General features: G+C 37.0%; 1 protein-coding gene across 1 annotated transcript in view; it reads right to left on the bottom strand.

Moving 5' to 3' along the window:
- Positions 1-7,110: 7,110 nt before the first annotated feature.
- Positions 7,111-25,572, bottom strand: part of ICE1 (interactor of little elongation complex ELL subunit 1) — a 40,164-nt gene continuing 21,702 nt past the window's right edge. The window contains exons 14-20 of the mRNA XM_085571593.1: positions 20,100-24,539; positions 18,211-18,379; positions 15,175-15,335; positions 12,401-12,591; positions 11,124-11,230; positions 10,114-10,212; positions 7,111-9,200 (exon numbers count right to left, since the gene is read on the bottom strand). Of these exons, the coding sequence (XP_085427719.1) occupies positions 9,019-9,200; positions 10,114-10,212; positions 11,124-11,230; positions 12,401-12,591; positions 15,175-15,335; positions 18,211-18,379; positions 20,100-24,539 (5,349 nt within the window). The 3' untranslated portion in view covers positions 7,111-9,018. The remainder of the gene's footprint in view (positions 9,201-10,113; positions 10,213-11,123; positions 11,231-12,400; positions 12,592-15,174; positions 15,336-18,210; positions 18,380-20,099; positions 24,540-25,572) is intronic.

Below are 25,572 nucleotides of genomic sequence, written 5' to 3'. Positions count from 1 at the left end.
TCCTTCACATATTCTCACCTTCTTGTCTTCTCTAGCTGGAATTCAAACTGTGCCACCACTTTGTTTTTATTTTCTTCTTAAATATGTTATCACAGAAGCGTTACCATAATTTCTAATTGGCCCAGCCTTGGCCAGTGGTATGTCTGTCTTCAGAGCCATCAGAGATTCGTTCCACTGGATATGGTGGAAGCTTCTAACAGCTTTTCACAGAAGCCACCTCCGTGGCCTCCCCACTACCAAAACCCAGGCCATACAAAACCAACACATCTGGACAGAAGTTTGTTCTCTAGCTTGTTTTCTAGATATGGTCCATTGCTAACATTGCTTTATAACCTCTGAAGATTAAGCCTCAATGAGAAGACAGACTATGTATACAAAAAATTTCCATTGCTTGCCCTAAATAATAAAAGTGGGGAATTAATAACCAAGATGGGCATCAGAAATAAATTCCTATATGCCACATATACACCCAGAAGTCTGGAAAAAAAAAAAGGCTTTATATTGCTCTGTGCTCTCATCCCCCTTGACTGACAGGCTCTACTTCAGGGTTTCAGGCCAGGCAGGAGCTATTTATTACTATGGCCGTAGGAGAGAAGGCAGATAAATGGGGGTTCAGCTCTGTCTTGGTTTGAAAAGACAGGAGTTTGTGAAGGAAGGCAAGAGCCTCCTGTGAAATGGAAAAGGTAAACCCCCTCCCTCCAAATTACCACAGTTTCAAAATTTCAGTGTCTCCCTGGAGGGAGATAAGAAAACTGCCCAACCTCCAACAGATGGCAAATAGAATACGTGCTTATCTTGTTAGCCAGGACAAGCTCTCTATCCATACTGGCTTAAAACAGAAGTGCTAGGGTATATCACATTTACAGCAGAGAGAGACAGCTTTGTGGAGGAACCTTGATATGGCAAAGCAGCACTGAGAGAGTAGGAAAACTGTCACAGCAGTTGTACCCCTCTTCTCCTAATAACTCAGAACCTTTGTGCTGTCTGTGGATCTTCTCAGCCTGTCATCCTCTTGCTCCTCCTCCTTCATAAGGAGTATGAAAACTACTCTAAGTTTTTTAACATATGTAGGGATCATGTCTTCAAGTGAGGCTTGCTTTTGGGCCAATATTCCAGCAGTTATGAAGCTGACTACTAATAGTGAAGCATAGAAGCAGTGAGCAATTTGTCCTTAAAATACTGTGATTAAAAAAACACCCCCAAACAAAACCCAAACAGGTTACTGCCTGTGCATTCAATAATGAATCCATCATCATCCAGCAAATTAGAGAGATCCAGTTAGAACTCAAACTGGCAACTTCTGTGAAGGACAGTAAAAAATATTTTTATAAATACATTAATGGCAAAAGGAAGGGCAAGGACAACCTCCATTCTCTATCAGATGTGGGAGGGAATTTAGTAACTGAAGATAAGGAAAAGGCAGAGGTACTGAACACCTTGTCTGCCTCAGTTTTTAACAAAGAGACAGGTTGTCCTCAGGAAACTCTGTCCTCCTGAGCTGCTAGATGGTGTCAGGGAGCAGAATAGACCCCTGTTATCCAGGAGGAAGCAGTCAGAGCCTGCTGAGCCACTTAGATTCTCACAAATCTATGGGACCAGATGGAATACATCTTAATGTGATGAGCTTGCAAAGCTGTTCTCCATCATTTACCATCAGTCCTGACTCACTAGGGAGGTCCCAGAAGACTGGAAGATGGCCAGTGTGACACCCATCCACAAGAAGGGCCAGAAGGAGGATCTGGGAAACTACAGGCCAGTCAACCTGACCCTGGTACCTGGCAAGGTTATGGAGCAGATCATCCTGAGTACCTACAGGGTGGCTGGGGAATCACATGCATCTAGAGGATTGCCGGCGAATTAGACCTACCCAGCATGGGTTTAGGAGGGGTAGGTCGTGCTTGACCAACCTGATCTCCTTTTATGACCAACTGACCAACCTGGTGGATGCAGGAAAGGCTGTAGGTGTTGTCTACCTGAACTTCAGCAAAGCCTTTGACACTTTCCCACAGCATACTCCTGGAAAAGCTGGCCACCATAGCTTGGACAGGTGCACTCTTCACTGGGTGGATGGTCAAGCACAGAGAGTGGTGGTGAATGCATCCAGTTGGCAGCCAGTCACGAGTGGGGTTAGTGCTAGGCCCAGTCCTGTCAAATATCTTCATTGATGATCTGGATGAGGGGATTGAGTCCACTACCAGTAAATTTGCAGATGACATCAAGCTGGGAGAATGTGTTGATCTGTTGGAGGAAAGAAGGACTCTACAAAGGGATCTGGACAGGCCGAGTCAAATAACATGAAATGAATGATTCCAAGCGCCAAGTCCTACACTTTAGCCACAACTGCACCCTACAGTGCTACAGGCTGGGAACAGAGTGGCTGGACAGTGTTCAGGTGGAAAGGGACCTGGGGGTACTGGTCAACAACTGACTGAACATGAGCCAGCAGGGTGCTCATATGACCAAAAAGGCCAATGGCATCCTGGCCAGTATTCCTGTATCAGGAATAGTGTGGCCAGCAGGACCAGGGAAGTGATTCTTGCCCTGTACTTGGTACTGGTGAGGCCGCACCTGGAGTGCTGTGTCCAGTTCTGGGCCCCTCAGTTTAGGAAGGATGTTGAGATTCTTGAATGCACCCAGAGGAGGGCAATAAGGCTGGTGAAGGGCTTGAAACATAAGCCCTGTGAAGAATGGCTGAGGGAGCTGCTGTTGTTTAGCCTGGAAAAAAGGGAGACTCGGGGGTAACCTCATGTATTTGTTTTGGTTTAGGGCCATTTTAGGAGAAAAAACTTCTAAAGGGGTTTCTTTAAGAAAGTAAATTTAAGTGGCTTCTCTTCTAACTGGTTTGGGAAAAAGATTTTTTTGGAGAAAAGTGGAAAAAGTTATTTAAGAGGCAAAGTATTTACTAGTCTAAAATATGAATAATATTGAACAATAAAAACATCTTGGTGCTTTAAAAGATAATAAACTCAGTCATATTCGTAGGCTGTAGCTCGGCTTACTTAGTCTCTTATTAGTTTTTCTGGCATTGGAAGTGCTGCAGCTTAGGCCCGGGCTGGTGGGCTATAGGCTTGAATTGTTGGAGCTCTTCTGGGGGGAACTGCTTGTTCCACCTCCAAAGTTGGTAACTCATTCCATGGCTCAAACTCAAAATCACAGCTGTTTCCAGCTGCCTGCCAGGGTCTAAAATGCTTCTGACCAAGGCCTGGAACCTCTAAAAATGTCTGAGGGACATCTTGAGTTCCAACACTTTCTATTTTTTGTTTTATTTCTATAATGTGGTAAGAACTATCAGTAAAAAGAGTATAATGTGGGTTTTTTTGTTGGGAGATGGTTGTATGGTGGAATTTTTTAGTATGAGTTATTTCTTGGGTTTTTTTTTCAGTGAGACTAAAGCTTTTATTTTTAGGTTAATTTGTAATTATTTCTAAAATTTCAGGGTCATTTAGGTTTTTAATATGGGTATGTTGTGTGATGAGGGTAATCTTGTTTTATGTCATATTGGTAGTATGCTAGGTAGAGGGAATTTTTGATTTGAATATTTACTTTAGCATTGGTAGTTGGGGTGCCAGGATGAGTTGTAATTTAGTGTTTATTACTTTTGAGGTGGTTTGGATTTTTTTAGTTTCTATTTTGTTGTTGTTGTTGTTAGAGTGTAGTTGGTTTCAGATTTTTTGTAGTTTTGATTTTAAAATATTACTGGTTTGTTTTGGGCTTTATTAGGTTGTTGTTTTTTTAAGGGCTTTAGGATAGATTATGGTTTTTGGTTGTAGAGTAGAGTATGTTTTTTACATATGGGTTTTTTTTTTTATTGGGCTAAGGGTTATTGTATGAGTGATTTTTTGTTTGATTTGGGTAAACGTTTGTTGTCATTTAGGGCTCTATTGGAAAGAGTTTTTTGTGGGTGATTAGGTAGAGAGGGTTTACAATCTGGTTGTATTCAGGAATATGTATTCTTTAAAAGTTTACGGTGCTTAAGAAAGTTTGTGGTTTTTGCTTTTTGGTTGGTGGAGACATGATTTTGTTGACGATATTGGTGGGAATCCGATGTTGTTTGTCTTGTTATTTTATTTTTAGGAACTGGGTCTTTTGAGTAGGTCTCAACTTTGGTTTTTTTTGATGTTGAAATTAGCTTTCAGGATAATTTGGATTATTTTCTCTCTTTTTTAACACTTTTGTTGTTATTTTTTCTCACAAAAAGATGCTATCAATATATTGTAGATGTTTTGGAGCTTTATTTATTTTTAGTGTAGCTTGGATTAGTCTATGGTAGATGGTGGGGTTGTGTTTCCAACCCTGGGGCAATCAGTTTTAGGCGTATTGTATGTCTTTCTGGGTGAAAGTAAACTTGTATTTTGTTGCTAAAGGAATGGAGAAAAATGTATTGGTAATGTTAATAGTGGTGTACCACTTTGCTGCCTTGGACTTTTGTTTGTATTGGAGTTTTAATATGTTTGGTACAGTAGCACTTAATGGTGGAGTTATTACCTTTAAGGCACAATAGTTTAAAGTAAATCTATTTTCTTTCAGATTTGTGTATAGGATAAATGGGGCTGTTGAAGGGTGAGTGAGTTTTATTGACTACTCTTTGGGTTTTTGGTTTATGGATTATTTTGTGGATGAGGATTACAGTATTTCGAGTTGTTCTGCATTGTTGGCAGTGTATTGTTAAAGAGGTATTTGGTATACATTGCTTTTCTACTTTCAGGAATCTTATTGTAGATGGTTCTCTGATAGTCTAGGTAAGGAGTTTAATTGATTGATGTCTTTTGTTTTTATAGCTGTTATCTTAAATGCTCACTTGAGTCTATTTGGGTCTTTGAAATACTTCAGAGGAAATCTATACCCAAAATGCATGGGGCTTTTGGGTTGGTTACAATAGGGTATTTCTTTTATTTCTCGTCAGGCTCACTTTAGCTTCTATTAAAGTTAAATTCTGTGATCCCCCTGTCAAACTAGCAATAGAAACAGATTCTGCCCCCACTTGTTTTGATGGGATTAATGTGCATTGCTCACTAGTTTTAACTAAGGTTTTGTATTTTTGTGGTTTTGATGTGTTAGGCTAACAAATCTACACAGTGTAAAAATCAAGGTTTTTCCTGGCCTCTCCCTGGCTAGAGGCAGAGCTTCTCTAAGCTTGGTTATCTTTATTTCCCTGGATATATGTTGTGGAGGTTCTTTTGAGGGGATCAGACATGTTGCCATTATCATCATGCATGGCAGTTTGGTTATGGGTTATTGGAGCTTTTTTTTTTTTGGTGGAACTTTTTCTCTGAGTTTTGTTGGTTTTCAGTTCACGCACCCATTGCATTAGAGTAGCAGTAGATTTTCTGTCTTATCTCTTTATGTTTTCTCTACAATTATGCAGGAAGAATTTCTGCTCAGCTTGTGGGGTGCACCTTCTCTCCCCACCTGGGGGATGTTTACGTTTGGTACTAGAACCTCTGATCTGTATTGCTGAGATTTGGAGAAGGTATTTTTTAATATCTTTGTGATTTTCTTTTATCTTTTAATTTCTGCATACATGTTTTTAAATCTGTAATTCTTGTATGCGTTATGTATAGTATTTGTATATGTTTGGAGCTCCCTCACCATATTAAGTACGGTCTTCTCCCTGTTATCCCACTTCATTACTGCTAAAGCAGCAGTGTATTTTTGTGGTCTAAGTTGTATTAGTTTTTGCTCCATCATGGATATGTAAGTACTAAGTCTGGATTTACAGTGTCTAGGTTATTTGAGAAGACAATTTTTGCTACTGCCATTTCTCTCAAGCATTGAATCTCTCGTTTTATGGTCTTCTATTGGGTTTGTTGTATATAGAGATCATCTGCACACAGATATCTTTGTGACACATTTGTCAGGATCTGTGCCCAGAGACTGTGAGGGTCAGCTCCCTTCATTATTCTTTGGTTGATAATTGGATTATGTGACAGGGATCCCAAATGCGTCACTTCAGTACTGTCCAGGATCATAGCCTCACCTGCAGCATCTCAAAGATGGACTAACTAACTCATTATAGATGTATCAGATCATTGAGGATAATTATTTCTTAGGTTATAAAAGACTTTCTTAAGAAATCTTTCTTAGGAAGATCTTTCTTAGGAAAGTATTTTAGGGAAAAGGACTCAAGAGTGACCTCTGACTTTGGTTTTGAGGGTCTTTTCTTCATATCATCATTATCTGTTGGTTGACTGGTTTTAAATGTGTGCTTTCCATCTGTCATGGTAGGAGCAACAGCTATTGGTTGAGGCTTATTGGTTGGTTTAGTTGTGGGCTTAGGTTTATTGTCTGGTTTAGCTGCGGGCTTAGGCTCACTGTCTGGTTTACCTACAACATGAGTAGCTGGGGTGTTGGCTGTAGTCCAAGTTACTGGGGTAGTTGCTGATTTATCTCTTTGTGTTTCTGTCTCTGTTGCCTTACAGTATCTAGCAGTGTGTGATAAGCATAGGCCAGGGCCCAGTTTATTGCAATGAGCGTTTTCTCTTTAGAGTCCTCATGACAGTTTTCTTCTAGATATTTCCCTACTCATCTGGGTTCTGAATTTGTTTACGTGAAAATTCCTAGGTTGGAGGATCAGAAAATTCCTTCAGGGCTCCCCCATTCCCTCTCATTCTCTACTCAGGATTTTCTACACCTGGGTCTACATCTGGGTCAGGGGTCTCACCAATTCTTCCAGACATCTCACTCTAGACAAGCTGTAAACTCTATAGAGGAAGTTTATTAGATTCAATATTAAGAAGGTGGTTTCTTTAACATTTAGGGGAAATCAAATATTCTCAAAAAGTGATTTAATAGATTTGAAGGAGTAAAAGGAAAGGAAAAGCGGAAAAGCCTCATCCCCTGCTCTTCCTCTAGAAAACTGGGTGCAATTACTAATAAACCCCTAAAACACATTGGAACTGGGATGCAGGGAAGGATGAAGAAACAAACTATACATATCTTGACCTGACTTCTGGTACCTTTGTAAACTTTCTATAAATCATTATTACTGAGCTTAGCACAATAGCTATTCTAATCTTTTTAAATATGGTGAATTTGACACTGTGTGTGTTGGAGTTACAAGTGTTTTTTTTATGAATGATGAGTGGTTAGTATTTAACAGAAGCAAACACCTTCAGGGTATTAATTATTCTAATTTTACTTACTCCAATGCAGTTTGATTGGGCAGTAGAGGGACACAGAATTAAAATCAGTTTTATGATTCCAGTACACACAAAAACTTTTCTTACAGTTACATAAGCAGAATATTTTTCATGAAAATGGTTTGAAGGTAGGTTGAATTCTTTTCATTTGGTTCCAAATTAGTATAGTTGTAGATATTTTTGTCTAGGAAAATTCTGGTATTTTCCCTGTGAATCTCACATACTTGATATGCCAATGTTTTATACGACTTCTAAAGGAAATAGGTTTTTCTATTTGCTGTGAAGATTTTTGGGGTGTAATATTTTTGCACTAAAGCATCTGTGATCCTCTACTCACTTTGTTCCTTTCTTTTTTTTATTTGTTCTGTTTTCCATTTCCTTTCGTTTTCAGATTTATGATCCACACTTTCTTTTATTGTTAGTCTGTGCTTTCTTTTGACTTCTTCCACTTTAGATATTTTGTGCTCATTTTAGTACAAGAAGGGTAGAAGGCTACACATAAAATCCCCAAAGCCTTCACAATCACCAAAACGCTCAGAGTCCCAGACATCATACAGCTTCAAATTAATTAATATTAATTCCTACTGGAAGCCTTCATGATAGACATCTGTAGCAATGCCTATTGTGCACAGGTATCACCAATACTACTAGGTTATTTTCATCGACTGAGTTGTCTGTGGTAAGTTCACTGAGGTCAATTTGATGTCCAGAGTGCGAGCAGCTACAGCTGCAACTGAAATAAATGGCCACTTCACTTTACACAGTTTCCTCAGAGGAAAGAAACTGTCAGAGGGCTAGGAGACTGCACTGGTAGTCATACTTGGAAGTGGCATAAAAATCACAATGCATATCAGTACTGCAAAACTCTGTCAGATGCTAGGTCCCATTACAATAAGAATCTGCATTAGCAAAGCTCACGCCTTCACATGGGCACAACCACAGAGTGAAAATACAAATTTTCAATAGTTTTTTAAAGCAACTTCCCAAGCCTCCAAATCATACCAGAAACTTTTGGAGAGATGTCCAGAACTGCAATGTTATGGACAATTCATTCAGTGAAATTACTTTAACAGGTAATTTCCTGCTGCCCCTCAAAATAGTATTTATATAAGCTAAAAACACAGGTAACTCTGTTATTTAAAAGGTCAACAAGAACACAACAATATTTGTCTCTTTTATTATGAAAGATACAAAAACAGAGTGTAGTGAAGCTAGCATTAGAAACATGAACTTTTTTTGAACTAACTCTCCATTTATATACACAAAATTCCTCAAGTGAAACACTATCAATTGTGAGAAACATCAGAATACACGATATATACAAGTTTACAGATTAAATATCTGTTATTCCATCCATGATGGCTACACAAAAAGTCAATTCCTACCTGTTTTCCACAAGTATTTTAAATTAAGTTTATGAGACAACCCAAGCAAAATAAAGCAGAATCTGGGGATGGTTCTGCTATCTGAATGGTTACTTTATAAAAATAGTACAAAATAACAGAGCCAAGTTTTCAAGTCACACTGAATATTTTGTCAAATGTCCATACTCCAAACAGATGTAAGTAAAAGAACAAAAACTGTTACTGATTTTTATTGTCATCAAACCAGAAATATATCAGGAGTTCAAGATGCACTTGTCTTTAGATAACGAATCAGCTACTAGGAAAAGCAAGTATTTTTGTTTATTTTTTAAAAACCCTTCCTTCAAAGAGAAAAGCCAAATAAAATACTTGACCTTGCTTTGCATGATCAGACATTCTGATTAAAAGCATGAAATACAAGAAGATGCATCACTTGGTATGGTTTTTAACTGGAACCAACCACTGCTTAATTGGTAAGGCACTTCTCCCTTTAGATCAGTCCACTTCCCTACATTTTAGTTTAGCTCCATTTCACACAGAGAAGTGATTTCAGCTATGCCATTTGTTATAGCAGAAGGGATGTTGTTATGAACTTTTGCTCTCCAAGCATGGATGACCTCAACAATACCTTCTGGATTGCTTGAACCCAAGTCACATAGTGAATATACGGCTGCCAGCTGCACACCCCAAGGAATAGCTGCAAAAAGTTTACAAAAATTAGCTTATAGAAACTTTGATAAGCAAGAATGTTTTAGGCAATCTTTATAGAATTTATAGAAACAATTATTCAATAACTGAAAATAAAACACATCAACAGTTGTGATGCCTAATACCATAACACTGAAAGATGACCACCTGCAAACAAATTCCGTAACATCCCATTTTATACTAACACTGTCCAGTTTTCTCAATTCAGCAACTTTTCAGTATTCAAAGGTGTACAAGAGTTGAGAATCTAGTGATTTGAGTTAAGAGTAATCAGACTTTAAGAAAACAGTCAGGTTTACATTGAGTCTGAAACACAGACATTGTACACCACACCCTACCAAGTTAGAACTTGAGATTTCAAGGAAGAGAAGTTATACAGGTGGTTCAAAACAGCTCCCTAACATTAACAAATACTTAACATCCAGAATAACTTAACAATGTGGATCTCTGCTGCTCTAACCGCCCTGTTTCATCTCATCAGTATCTTGAACTGTCTTTCTCCCAATACAACAATTTGAATAGTAGTAAGCTTCAGCATAAATTGCTCAGGTAAAAAATTAGCTATTACTGCTCAAGTTACAATCACCCTTCAAGTGATCTTAATTTGATCATCTTTTAAGTGATCTCTAATGCAGCTGATAGGTTCTTACATGAAACAGTCCAAATTCCAAAGTGTCTGATACCATGTTGGAATTTTCCTCTGTCTCAAACAAACGGTAATACTGTTAACAGCTCATTAACTTTGTAACAGAAAGGGACTCAAACAAACTGTTTGACCGGTTATACACTAACGAAAACTGCAAGAGCAGGCTGTTTTGCCATGTGTGCTTTAATTTATATTCTGGCATTGCAAAACTTCACATTGTGGATGTTACACTCAAGTTCCTCTAAAAGAATATTACCTTCCTCTTTTGCATGCTGTACAAACAGTCCAACTACGGAACTAATATTCTTCACTGCAGCAAGACAGCCTTCCTTCAAACCTATTTGTCCTAATCGACCTGAAAGAAGAAAAGAGTTACTACGTATCTGACTATTTACAGTCAGCTTCCCAGTTTTTATACTTCCCGTCTGTTGAAGTATCAACAGAAAATTCAAATTTTAACTACAAAAAATTCTTGTTACCACGTTGTCTTGGGAACAACAATTGTCCTATTCCTTGTGTAACTAAAGACCCCAAGGCATTTTTCATCAGATTGACTCAGCCTCTCATAGGTTTACAAATTTAAGTGTAAAATTCAGAAATAATGCAATTTTTGTTTAATAAACAATGTCATACAGCCTACATACTGAAAATATTTATTGAAACTCAAATTATATATATTTACATCAAATCCCACCTAGACCCCAAATAAATTAATCTAACTTAAATTTATTATGGTATTAAGTTGCATAAAACCCCACATTTTATACATTTTGCTGGAAACTATATGGCATGAAGCTGTGTCATGGGAGGTTTAGGTTAGCTATTAGAAAAAGGTTCTTCACCCAGAGTTTGGTTAGGCACTGGAACAGGCTCCTCAGGGAACTGATCACAGCACCAATCCTGTCTGAGTTCAAGATGCATTAGGCACATGGTGTGATTCCTGGGGCTGTACTGTGCAGGGTAGGAGATGGACTTCAGTGATCCTAGTGGGTCCCTTCCAAATCAGGATTTCTATTATTCTATGTGTGGTTACAGATTTTTTCATTTTAAATACATAAAGCATGTCAGTATTTGTTATCATGAATCAATATGACATCTCTCAAAGTTTAAGTACCTGCTTTCCACAGGCTGATAAACAGAAAATACCTGCCTAAAGATCCAATAAAATTCAAAAATACTCCAACCCCCTTTCCAGACAGACCTGACAGTTTCATAAAGATATACTTATACAAAATAGAGGTTCAACCAAGAATTTTGATTACTTACCAATTAGTCTGAGTGTCAATGCTATAACACTATCACGAATTGACTGAGCAGTTTCATGCCCCTTTCTCTTCTTTATCCAGTTATCCATAGAAGGCCAAAGCACTTTGCTGTGAAAGAAAAATGAATTTGAAAATCTCATACTGCATGAAGGGGTGGTTATAGTATTCATACAATAATGAAGGCAAATGACTCTGTTGTTTTTTACTAATTTTACATAGACTGACTTGACAAATGTATATGAAATCGTATTGCTTTCAAATGTCATGTTTATATGTTCTGTAAGTTTCTTATATGACTGAAAATTCAGTTTGTATGTTACAAATAGGATGTGATGCTTGTTTTTAAATCTAAAAGGACCAAAGTATGACTTTTTAATCCTTAGAATTATGCTAATAGACCTAGTTACCTATTACCAGCACAACTCACAGACAACCACTTTAGCATAGTTTTTTAAGACTATATATGTTTCATTGAAGCTAATTTTTATTAATTTAAAAAGTATTTCAACCAAAAAAACTTATTTACTACATGAAGGTATGGAATTTATATACAAGACAATTATTATAAGTATCACTTATTATGTTATGTCACAGATAAACAATTGTCTCCTAAGTCATGTAACCTCTATATAGAAAATCAAGGCTATCACATCAGTGTAGCTGTCAAAATGGAGTCTTTCAAACAAGGTTAAGTATGGTAGCAGTCCATATCCTGGATTATAGGTTCAAAGAAAATTTAAGACATTGAATCTAAGTATTAAAATTATTTTAGAATTAAAATCAGACTGAAATAAAGATAATACATTAATGAGTATGGATATATTTCACTTTCAGCATGGAAGCAGTGTTATTTATAATATCAAATTCTGCCCTCATTTTCTACTGTGGGGGAAGAGGAATTCAACAAGTAAATTCAGAAGAAGACAATCATTTTGCTTCACTGACAATTAATCGCAAAATCTTATACAGCTATTCTGAAAGCAGTTCTTTACTAGAACAGTTCTAACAGGGTTCATTCCTTGGGACAATGCCATAAAATCCTACATTTCCTCATTGATCACTCCTCCTATCTTAAAATAATGCACACATACACAGTAATGTAGGTCTCATCAGGCTGAAACATCCTCATTTCTAAATACCTATGCAGTATTTCATTATGTTAAAAGCTAAGTCATAATGAATTTGGGAAACAAACAAACAAAAAAAAATAACACTACCAAAATAAACCACAGAAAAAACACAAAGGAAAACATTTGAAAGATGTGATTGCCACAATACCTTATAACATTATCATGTGTCCAATCCCACTTCATATGAGAGCAGAGTAGATCAACAGCAAATATATACTGCCAAGCATCTTCACTGAGATCTTCTCCATACTGCTCACTCAGGTGAAATTCTACTTTTGTACATGACTGCATTTCTAAAAGCAGGTTTGAGACCATAATACCAGCATCTAAAGATGAACTCTGGAATTTTAGAAGGTAATTATCTTAGTGCATAAGAAGTTACCAAACGCTTTACAAATACTTGACACTGACTGTGTACAGCATCTTACACCATATATCCAACTTTTGGCTTGAATTAGCACAAACAAATAGAGTACATAAACCAAAATCTTCAAGTACTAGGTATTTTTCCTGACGCCTTTACTAAATGCAGAGTTTAGGAAAAAAATACCCAAACAAGAAAAAAAACAGATCTCATACCCACTCTCTCATCTCCTCCTACAATCTGAGGATTTTTATTTCTCTCAATGCAGCATTAACCTAAGAGTGTTTTTCCAGTGCAAGATTAGTCTAATATAGTCTAATAACTAGTCTAATAAAATAATTTTAAATTTTGTTACTCTTTATTCTTCATTAGGGGAAAATTTGCAAGCAAATACTTTCAATAGTTGAGGTAAATAAATATACCACGTAAAACCATTCTGCAAATTAAATAGCTAGAAGAAGAAAGGGAATTTAAAAACAAACATTTTTTGAATATCTGATATATAAAAAAAGTCTAGGCTTATGACATAAACAGAATAGGTGCTTGGCAGGTCTCCTCAGTACAAAACCTCATATATTGGCAAGTTCTGCCATGGTGCAAGTCACTAAAATGACACGCTTTGACCAAGAAATAAACACCCATCCCAAGTGAGTTTTGCTTTCAGAAGTAGTATAATTTTCTCCCAAAATTGTATGTATAACAGACTCTTAATCACAATCTACTTGAAACTTTTACGTGTATTTCCACCCAAGTAAAAGAGCTTACAGACAGAGTGATGTCATCTCCTATCTTCAGTATAGAAAATTCTGAGGCATTTCTCCCCAGCTGCAGCAGTTCTCACATTTCAGAGACCCATCAATAAAGTAGGTAGTGTGAGTGCAAATATTTCCAGGAACATTTACTAGGACATTCTTATGTATATCTCTACTGGCATGATACTAAAAACTGTAACCTAATAGAATGGTGAATACAAATTCTTTGCTAAACAGAGACTGCAATACAGCATAACTGAATACCAGAGCTTAAAGCTACATCACAACTGTGACTTAATAGTAAAAAAACCAGATACAAATCCACTCCTGCACTAAAGCAGGAGGTTTATGGGGCTGCAATTTCTGTGATACAATATTAAATGCAGGGTTGGCTTAAGAGATTAAAGAAAAAAAAACTACCTAAAGGCTATGATGATAGCAGTAAGACTACTGCATTCCTCAAGGCAGTTGTAGAGCAGAATGTTAGGATAGGGAATAGATGAGCTATTGTCATGGTTTAGGAATGGTATTCTCCAAATTAGTGCTCCTACTGAAACCAAGCACTGCTAGCTTCCTCCCTCCTCTCTGTGGCAGGATAGAGAGGAGAATTGGAGGCACAAAACATAAAGATCACAGTTGAAAGAAGAACAATTTACTGGAAACAGCAATCAGATAACAAAACAAACAGTAATAACAATAAATACTAATGATGGAGGGTACAAAAAAGAGACCAACAATTCACATGGAAACGATACCCTACCTCTCCCTCCACCACACTATGCTGGTCTGGAAGGGACTCATTCTCCCTGGAAGACACTCCCTTCCCCAGATCCCTGGAAATGATGTGAGGTGGTACAGAAATAACCTCCAGGTCCCAGCCATGCCCCATTTTGGCTAATGCAAAAAATGAACTCTGTTCTGGCCAGAACCAGGACAGCTATGAATCAATATGATTTTGTTCACTTGATATATACAAAATAATTTTATTTCCAGGAAGCAAGCCTGGCATTAATATGGACTTTTCAAAAATATGAGGCCCTAGCCTTTAAACAGACACACAAGCCTGTTACACAAACTCCTTTAAAAGCAAACCACCTCTGGCTTTCCATCTGCATGATATAAAATTGCTCCCAGTTATTTCAATTTTTCCTCCTTGCAATATTCTTTTCAGGATGGTAATATGTGCCTGCTGAAAATTGATAGAAATTAAATGATTTGCCAAACAGCTCAAAGACTTGAATTCAGCTCTCACTGATTATCCTTCTCCTGATATCACTGGTTTTGTATTGATCACACCAACTGCTTATGAAATTCAGTTTTTTTGTGATAAACAAATATTTACAGTCTACCTTGCAAAAAGATCACGAGTAAAAAGAGACAGGCTCATCTTAAAATTAACTGTAGTAACATATTACCTGTTACACAGAGCACTACAAAAGACAAAACAAATACATATTTTAAAAAGCAACAATACAAAGCAAAAGATACATCTCAAAGAACAGTTCCACAGAAGGAAAGAATTCCCTAGTCCAACAACACTCTAGTTAAAAGTTTAAAAACAACCTTTATTTTTAATGTTCAGTAAATGGATTAGTATTTAACAGGGAAAACAAGAAAACTATTGTATTCTAGCAGGGTCTACACAGCTAGGGGAAAAATGCCTAAAGCAGCATTAGTTGTGCAATTGTACAGCCTCCATGGGATATTCATGCCCTTCATTAGAAAAGAAAGTTGCTCGATTTGATTCAGCCAGCAAAGCAACCAATGCAGACAAAAGCTGGTACTGACAATGAAATCAGACATTACCTGTTCCCAGTTGAGGTAAGCACTTAAACAGGCCAGCATCTCATTGCTTGCACTCTGCCTGACAACTAATTGCATAGCTTTGTTAATTGCACCTTCGAAGACAAATATGTCAGACCATACATTAGTGATAAATAAAATCAATTTTTCTGAGTCTGGAAAGTCTAAGGAAAAAAAAAAAAGAAATAATTAAGTAAATTTTTAACATTTTAAAACACAAAAATGAATATATTCAGGCATTAAAAGGCTAGTACATTCACCAAGGTAACTAGGTAAAAAGGCACAGAAGTCACATCACAACTCAAGCCTAAGGAAAGGGAGTCATATTAGCACATCTCAGTCCTGAGACTAAATAAGAAAAGATCCAAGGAAAAAAAGCAAACAATAAACACCAGCAGAATCCCAACAAACCTTAAGGCATCTCCCCCACTGTAATTTCATTCCCTTTCCCTTCACCTTTCTTACTACACTTTAGTTCACTGAGAATGGTCTTAGAGCATTGAAACTGGATTTTTTTTAAGATTAAATTAGACTGGAAGATGCACTCCAAAAACCTATCTAATACATTCCAGTCACAAATAAGCACTCTGATCACTGGGCCAAACTAAAATTAGTCCAAAGGAAAAAAAAATCTACAGTACTTGCTAATACCTTGCACCCATACACCTGTGAAATTATATATAATTATATATATATGAGATATATACATAAAGCCCACAAAGAACTTTCACAAAAATTCAAATCTGATATTCCTGAGCAGTTTTACCAGACTTTGTCAGAGAAGTTACATATTATGCAAGTTGTATGTGAGCATATGTGAATGTTGCATGCTACTATTTGTACTTCCATAGATGTCAAAATTTGTGCTACTCCATAATTGAAGAATCTTCATTCAATAAAGTAATTCAGAGCAAGTATCTGACAACTATCAGTTAGACAGGACAGTTCCAGGCCATCAATGGGAAGCCAAAAGACCCTTCTGAATACCAAAGCTGAGAGCTCCAAGGCAAAATACTAAGATAAAACATGAGTGTGTAGACTGTAAGCAATAACAAATACATTGGAGTAAGTAAAAAAGCAGATACTACTTTCATTAATGAAATTCTGTATTGGAATACATATGCTTGGAACATTATACAAAAACCAATGAAATCTAAAAAGTTGAATATACCTTCCCTCTTCACTTCAGCACAACTTCTACATTTTTTGAAAGATCTTAAGTACTAGAAAGCATATCAAAACACATCAAAGCAAGCAGCTTTACTGAACATAAAGAATTTAGACTTCAATGAAGTGTTTTGGATGGACCTTCTACTCTGAAGCTGCTCATCATGTAAAGAATTCACATTTTTCTATCAGAACTTCTTTCTATCAGGACTGCTGCTAGAATTACTAACAACTAGAATTGCCTGCCCAGGAATTTGAAACACTTATAAAATGTTTAAAATTCACTCAGTGATGAGTAAGAGTTCAAGGGGCATCAAAAAAAAAAAGAAAAGCAATAAAAAGAAAAAAGGGAGGGAACAGAGGAGAGCTAAAAGGAAAATTAACCAAAAAGGTAACATTTTATTCATAGTCACTTAAGGCAAAATACTTGAAAGGAAAACAGAACAAAAATGATGGACAAGTCGCCAAGACAAAAGAAGATGTTAGTCTAAAGAAGCAATACTGACTATCTATAGTGAATTTGGTAATTGTGTAGCTTTTGTTGCCATAATTCTGATGGGAATATGTGAAACTACATGAAAGAGAAAACCCTAAAATAAATGCAGAGTAATCAAATACAAGCAAACAAATTTTAAAATGCCTAAACAGCACTTAAGATGTGTTTACAACTGTTTCCACTCAAAAAATAACTATGAAACCACAGAACAATGACAATGGAAACTGATGCAATTCAATGTATGGAAGAGAAAATCCAATGAAAATCTGCATTTAGCTATTAAAGTTTGGATCTTAGGAAAAAGAAAGAAAAAAAGCAGGAACATTTAATATTTGCAAGAGCCTACAAAAAGAAAAAGCAGTAACATACTGCAAGGTTTAATTACTATTTTAGACACAGAAAATATATCTGACAAGTAATAGTTTATAACATGGTACAGTATTAAAACTATTAACATGAAAGATGTAGAGTTGTAACAGACTGAAGGATAGAAAAACAGAAGGGAAAACAGGAGTTCAAAAATAACTCAAAAATATTACACCCCCTCAAACATGGTACTTAAGAACAAAATGAAATCACAAACCTTTTTAAGATTAAAACAAACAAACAAAAAAAAAGACAGGAATGTTATATGAAAGATAGCACGTAACTGAAACAACCTCAATCTTTAGCACTTTGCTTGTCAGTGCTCTTGAATTTTATTTTAATGTCAAGCACAGACACTAGTATACTATTTTGAAACTTAGTGAATACTGATATTCCAAAACTAAGATTCTTAACTTAGCAATAGTATGTGTGTGTTACCTTTGTTCCTGTGACCAAAAGGCAGGGGAGTAAAGGAAGGGAATCAAAATGGAAAAAACTTCTCAACAAAGCAAGAATTTGGATAACAGAAAGTAAAAAGATTTTAAGGAGAACATATTATAAAAATACCCTGGTTTTGATCAAGGCATTGTCCAGCTCCTGAAACTATTTTAAATACCTGGTTTTAAATCACACTTACTTTAGGAATCAGTATCTACTCAATTAAAATAAGAAAATACTAATTGGCTAAAAGGACAAAATTCCCAAAAATCACATTATCATTTTGGAGATGATGGGGAAATTAAAGCACAGAGTATCCTAAATGAAATATTTCCTTGGAAAAATAAGTAGACTACTAAGAGCCCAGGTCACCACAAAATTACAGTACAGATGTGATGGAACTATGAGAAGGGGAATTTCTTCTAGAACAGTCTATACTTTTGCATTACAGAAAAGTTCTGGAAAACAACCCTTGAACAGGATTTATGTTTGGTTTTACAAACATAATTCTGACACACTACAGCAAAGCACAGAGCACATTTAATATATAAGGCCACTAAGCCACACTATACCTTCTTTAAGTAGGCTATAGCAGAAAAGGCGGGCTCTTTCCAAATCTCCCAATTGTCGACAAATTCCTGCATAGACTCGACACAGAGCCTGACTGAAATTATAATTTATGGAATTCTTCTGAGCCTTCAGCTTGTTGAGAATAACATGCAGCAAGGACTCTGCTAAATGCTATAAGACACAAAATACATTGTTAGACTGTTACATACTCAAGAATACTTGACAACACTGTAGTAATATAAAAAGTAAAAAGAACTACTATCTTATTTGCAAGAATATTATTTGCATATATATAAAAATGCACAAAAGTAAATCAGAGACAACCAGTGAAAGAAGAAAGAGGGAAGAGCAGGCAACTTTCCAGAATAAAGGTGTCACAAACAAATGAAGAACAGGGCTACTGTTGTATTAATATAAAATATTTAGTTTACTTATGTGATTAACAACAATCTTCCTCAAAGAACAAAGAGAATAATGACAAGTAGAAGGAATGAGGAGAGGAATAATGACAGGTAGAGTAACCCAAATAAACTAATCAGAGCAAATGTAAGCACCCTGACTTAGCTACTTCCAAAGATGCCACAAGAAAGACCAACAGCCCACTGTCCAGGTGTGAGATTTACTAGGTAAGTTAACAGCAGTCTTTCCCCAGATCACTGTACACGCTCCAGGAGATGGGGAGGAGATGTTGCTACCTATTGTAACATGGAACTTGATATGAGATGCAAGGAAAAAGAATATTTGGATTGTGCAGAGTGTGCATGACTTACTAGGGGATGCTTAGAGGGAGACCTGAAAGTGGGGAGTAGAATGAGAGGTTTAGGAGCCAGGTGCTGGAGACTACAAAGTTCAGACTGGGTATCTGTGGACAACAGGGATTCCAAGTGTTAGCTTTGGGAGAGCTACCTGAAAGACCACAAGTCTGAGGCCCAGACACAAGTCAGGACCAGCTGCTGGAGGAATGTGTATACACTTCTGTGTCTCTAAGTTTGTCACTGCATGAGACAAGTAGGAAGAATATCAGTCACCTACTGCATATACTGAGTGCCTAATGTTAGCTGCTGGGGAAATCTATATTGTCTGTACATATATGAATGTATTTTCCTCTACCAGGATTTCAACCTGATTAACCAGACAAGGGAATAAGAGTAGGTGTGTATTGTATGCATGTCTCTCTACTAGATGTACTTGGACTTGCTACTGGCTGGACCTGAAAACATAAAGCTAAGTTACCAGACCTGACAACTCCTAACAAAGAGACTTGAGATCTTGGTAGCAACTTCTGAGGAGAACTTAATTATGTACAAGGACTGTAACAGGACAAAATGCTGCAGTTGGTGAACTGCTCTGCTGTAAACTACAAATTATCTATGAGAAAGATGACAACTGAAGCAAAATTTTTCAGAACTCATGCTCAGGAAGTTCTGAGAAATAAAATAATGGAAGAATTTTCCAATAAAATTAAATTTAATAACCTGATGCAGAATAGTAAAGGTAAACACAGAACTGATTTATATACCAGTATATACATTGAAGTTTATATTTTTTAATAAAAAAAAGCATAGAGTAATTTTGGAGAAACTTCTACAACTGCTGATACTGTCCACTTCAAAAAGTGCTGCAAAAATAAAGTGCTTTATGCATACATCAAAAAAGCGTATGTATTTATAAATGCAATTTTGCATCTTGGACACCACTGAACAGTAACTTCTTGTGCAGTTCTGTATTTTCTTATTTTATACAAATTTAGATTTCTAATAACCTTTCAAGACTACCCTTTGGCACAGAATATTGCCACAACTATTGAGAATTCAAATACTACAAACTTATGCTCTTTCCATCTGCACAGAAGTGATTATTAAACAATAAAATTTAAAATTATCCTACTTACCTTGTTTTTTATACCAAATTCATAGACAACTTCTCTCTCTTCATCTCTCATTACTGGAATCTTTGAGATATTACCAACATACACATGACCTTTGATAACTGGCAACAAGTCAAAACAGGATTCAGCAATTTTCTTTAATGCCAAATAAACTTTCTGGCAGTCAGAATCCTTCTTTACTGGTAGTGATTCTTCTAAATTGGAACACTGTGATGAATCACCGATTTCACAGCTTTTACCATGGAAAGCCTTCTGCATTTCAGAGATTGTATTTTTAGTATGTCTGACAGCAGTAGTATCACTGGACTCCATCCTTGGTGGTTCACTGTCCAGCCTCAGTCTTTTGGCACTTCTTGGCATAGATACCTGCAATAGTGTCCTTTTTCTAAGATGATTTGAAAATAATTGCTGATTTTGCACTTCTTTGTCTTCATCTTTGCTACTATCAGATTTCAAATTGTTCCCAGCTTTAACAAAAGCAGTTGATGCAGATGCAATTGCTTTGAATCCACCTGCTTGAGACACAGGTCCTGGCAAACTTTGGCTGTCTGAAAAAGTGCATCGGTTAAGCTGAATATTGCCTTTCAGAATGTTTAGTGTCCTTGCCCTTGCAGACAGCTCTGGATACATTGTGTCCAATATTTTCACAGAGTTCTCCTGAGGAGCACTTGGACCATCACTAACTGCTGCAAAGAGAGGAAATCTTCCTGGAACAGGAAGTGCATGCTTTGGAATGGAAGTACAAAATTTCAATGGTGAGGAGCGAATCCTTCTACCTACTGCCATTTCTGAGGGTGAGGGAGGAGAAAATAAAAGAGCAGATTTTACTGTTGGAGTATCTGTTAATGGGGACATAAGAGGAAGAACAGGAGTTTTGCATAGTGGAGATATCAGGTCATCAAGAGGGGAAAGCAAAGAACATTGACCTGTAGAAATTACCGGGGACACAGTACAGGCAGTTTTTGGAGGAGTAGCAATCAGAGGCAGTAGTAAGGGGGGCAGAGGAGGACCTATCTCTTCCCTGATTTTATTTATCATCTCAGATGAACATTTTTTTGCCAGAGAAGTATTAGCATTTGCAAGAACTGGCTGAGTAACTTCAAGAGTCTTTATTTTTCTTTTACCTTGAAACAGTTTCTTTGATAGCTTGGTATGCATTTTTTGGGCAGCTGCCTTGGTAGAAACAGTCAAGACTTCAGATGGTTCTTGCTCTTTACACTTGCATTTATTGCTCTTTTTGAGAGTGCAAGACTCTGATTCTACCATCGGTAACTTCTCAAATACTGTCATTTGTGGTTCAGAAAGCTGACCAACTGTTTGACAACTGCACCTTATATCAGAGAGTTCTGGATTTGGAAGATATTTGAGTAAAAATTTTTTTGTACTACTATCTATGATAACACCAGTGCTGTCTTCTCCCATACTGCAAGCAGTGTAAGTTTGATTATTATTATATTCTTCAAACACTGAGACCTCCATATCAACACTGTGTAATAAACCTTGTTTCCCATTTGACTGAAGTTTTCTAGAATCATTTTCTTCTAAGAAATTGCCAAGTCCTAACATTCTTGTATTTAATTTACTGGTTTTTACAGTCAGCCTGCAGTTTTCTGAGAATCTGCTTAACATCTTGCATAGCGGCAACCTATTTTTTGAAGCATTTGGCATCACAGGGCTTTCTTTTGATGTTCCAGATTTTAACAGACTTTCCTCACTGTGACTGATGCATCCAGCTATGTTAGACTCCACCATAAGTTTATTAGCACTCCCAGTATTTTCAGAAGTTACTAATATACATTTCATTTTCCAAGAGGCTGAGTCTTCAGGATAACCCTCCCCAGTCACGCTTGACCACTCATTTGCACTATCTCCAGAGTTGTTTGGTTCACAATGTGTATTCATATCCATGACAGTGTCTGCTTTTAGGTGACTAACTGTGAAAGTATTTCCTGGGCGCATCATTGAATGAAGCTCACATACTTGGTAATCAGCATCAACAACTGCACCAGTTTCCAGAGCATCCAATGCAATTCTGCTGCAAGCTTTCCGTTTGTTTCTAAACATTGGAACACATTCAGAACACTTCACATACTTAACTTTTTGTATAGAACAGTCTTTCTCTTCAGAGTCATTGCTCTGATCTGGCATATCAAAATCACTTTTACACCTTATTATGACATTTTTCCCAGAACCCACAAAACCATTCAGGTCTTTACTTTCTCCCCCATCTGTTAGCAAATTAGTTCTAGAAGGATCTGTTCTAACCTTCCACGTACAAGTCCTGCATCCTGATTCTTGACAATCAAGCTTTTGGAGGAGGAAAGCATTCTTCTTATAAGGGTTTGCATATATGATCTGTGACTTAACAGATGCCTGAGGTTCTTTATGTACTGGCTGCTCCTTATCTGAAGTTTTGTCTTCTTTTTTGTGTACATATTCTCTCTCAGGGCAGCCCAGTTCTTTGCCCATGTTGACTTTTGCAGTAGACAGAATCTCAGCACCCTCTTCTAAGTTTTCTAAAGAACAGTTAAATGTACTACTCATAAAGGAATTTGTATGTCCTTTGTCTTCCCAAGTACAGGAAAAAGCAGCTTTTCCTGCCAAGTTAGTTTCAAGGAAACCAACAACTTTCTTAAGACTGAGATTTAGATCAGGAGATCTTGTGGATTCCGAGCCAATTCCCACTTGCACATGAGAACTGGTTTCCTCATTATTTATACAGCATTTCTCCAAGTCCTTTTGAGTAGAAAAAGTCAAATCACTTCTATAATCCATTTCTGAAGTAGGCTGGCAAATAATCTCTGAAATATTATTTTTCTTCACAACATTCTTTTCCCTCTTCAGTGAACCTAAGCAAGTCTCAGTCACCAATTCCTTGCTTTGTTTATTTGACTTCCCTTCTATTTTACCACATTTAATATTTTCAGTTATCAAGAGCTGAGTCAGAGGTTTTGCAAACTGTTCCTGAGAAATAGGATTACTTTCTATTAAGATAGATTCAATAGTACTGCCTCTTGCTAGCAACTCACTGCAATCTTCTGGATTAAATCTGACTTCAGTCTCTAGAGATTCAAACAATCTAAAGTTTTGAGATTTGGACTCCCCACATTCTAATGTCTTATGTAAGTTTTCAGATTGTTTTATTTCACCATTCACTTCTCTAAAATCTAACACAGAAGATTCACACTTAGCTACACCGCTTGCTGCACCAATAGTGCATGCTGTCTTTGGTAGTGCAATTGTATTTTCTAAGTTCAACTTCCTCTGAAATAAACTGCTACCATCTTCCTCATTATGTGATTTACTTTGTAAACCTACCACCTCCTCTGTATCTACTATTTTTACCTCTTCTGCACTATGGAGTAACTCTGACAATTCAGCTATTTCTAGATCATTTCCTCTCTTAAATTTCATAGTTAGCTCAGTAGTTGGAGCTCTGGTTATATGCATGTCTTCAGTTTTGAGCTGTTCATCTTCTGGAAAGACTGACAAAGTTCTGATTCCTTCAGCAGCAGATACAGGTAAGTAATGCCTAGAGACTTTAACAGTCTCTGGTTCACATTCTCTGTTCACTTTGTCTTTTGTTTGCATATGTTGTTTCTCCAGAATCTTTTCATTGTCATATTTTATTTCGGAGCACTGCGAGTGTGCAGAGATCTCAATAGCTCCAGCCATATTAGTTAATTTGACTACATTTTTTGATTTATTTTCAACCACTTCATTTTTTATCAACAAAGCAGATTTTTCCTCAGCATCTTCTCTTTGAAGCACATTGCCTTGCTCAGATAGCAGATTTTGAGGAACAGATGCTTCTCTGGGAGTTTCTCTCTGTGCTTCCAATTCCTCTCTCTCTGTATTCACTAATTCACCACATTTTTCATGTGTACCTTCATTATCAACAGCTCTAATTAAGGTTACATTCTCCTCTGTTTCCTGTACCACACTACATTTTTCTATCTGATTCTGAGGCTTTAAACACTGTAACATAAAATCTGCTGAAGAATCTCCCTCTTCACTGTCCATGTCCTCACCATTTCCTTTCTGTTCTTTCATGTCTTCTGATTTGTGTGCTGTTGCTCCAATTAGTTCTCTGTTCTCAGTTTCCACATCCCCAGAATTCTCCTCCAAACAATTTTTGTTAGTTACCATGTTTGTAATTAGAGTAGCACCTTCAGCTTGCTTTCTTTCAGCTTCTTTCTCCTCCTTGCTTGACATCTTAGGACTGATATGAATATTCTTTTCATTCCAACTCAGATTAAGTGAGATTTCTGCATCAAAACCATGCTCACATGATTTGCACTGTCTGTTACACTCATCACTGGGGCCAATTACATTACAACTTGGAGGCTGAACTTGGTTTTCTTCTAAAATACCCTCCACTGCAGAAGTACTGCAGTCATCTTCTTCATCACTGGAACCTGTGACTTCTCCCAAGAACATATCCTTCAATCAAAAAAAACCCAAAGTTAATAATCTGAACCCCAGTATCAGCTTTAGGACCTACTTTTCTAAACAAGTACACTTAAGGCCCTGACATGCAATGTTTTTGAGAGATTAAGGCTGGTCAACAAACTTACAGCCCTCTCCATCATTGCTCTTCATAGTGAATGAAAGTACCTCTGTAAAAACTAGGAGACTTCTTTATCTACCTACTTGCATTCTAAAATTACCAGAAAAAAGCATTTGAAGAAGCATTTAACTTTCAAGTTCTGGAATTTTGCTATGAAAGCCAGGCTTATATTGAACACAAATTGGGACTTAAGGTCTGCACTACTGGGAAATTATGACAGCAAGTTGAGACATAGGCAACTGTGTACTGGTTTTGGCTAGGATAGTTAATTTTCTTCACAGTAGCTACTGTGGGGGTATGCTTTAAATTTGTGCTGAAAATGGTGTTAATAATATAGAGATGTTTTCATTATTGCTGAATGGTGCATGCACAGCATCAAGGGCTTTTCTGCTTCTCCCACTGCCAAACTGGTGAGAGCGCTGGGGGGTGCACAGGAAGCTGGAATGAGATGCAGTTTGGACAGTTGACCCCAACAAACTAAAGAGACATCCTATACCATTATGGCATCATGCTGAGCATATAAAGAGAGGGAAGGAAGGAAGGGTGGGACATTTGGACTGATGACATTTATCTTCCCAAGTCACCATTATGCATGATGGAGCCCTGATGACCTGCTTGCTCATGTGAAAGAGTGAATGAATTCCTTGTTCTACTTTGCTTGCATACACAGCTTTTCCTATTAAACTGTTTTTATCTCAACCCACATAAAACACTTTTACTCTTCTAATTCTCCCCAGGATCCTGCTGGTGGGGAATTAAAGCTGTTGCGTGGTACTTAGTTTTTGCCTGGGGTTAAATCATGACACATACACTTCCAAAGATTATGTTTTTGCTCCCTTCTGCAGGCCGTATCTACAAGGTTAAAGAAGTATCCATATGGATCTAAACACACAGAGACCTTTTCAG

This window comes from Lonchura striata, chromosome 2, assembly GCF_050655825.1.
Source record: "Lonchura striata isolate lonStrDom1 chromosome 2, ASM5065582v1, whole genome shotgun sequence".
Lineage (NCBI taxonomy): Eukaryota > Metazoa > Chordata > Aves > Passeriformes > Estrildidae > Lonchura > Lonchura striata.
The sequence above is the reverse complement of the archived record's forward strand: the minus strand, read 5'-3'. Positions and strand labels throughout refer to the sequence as shown.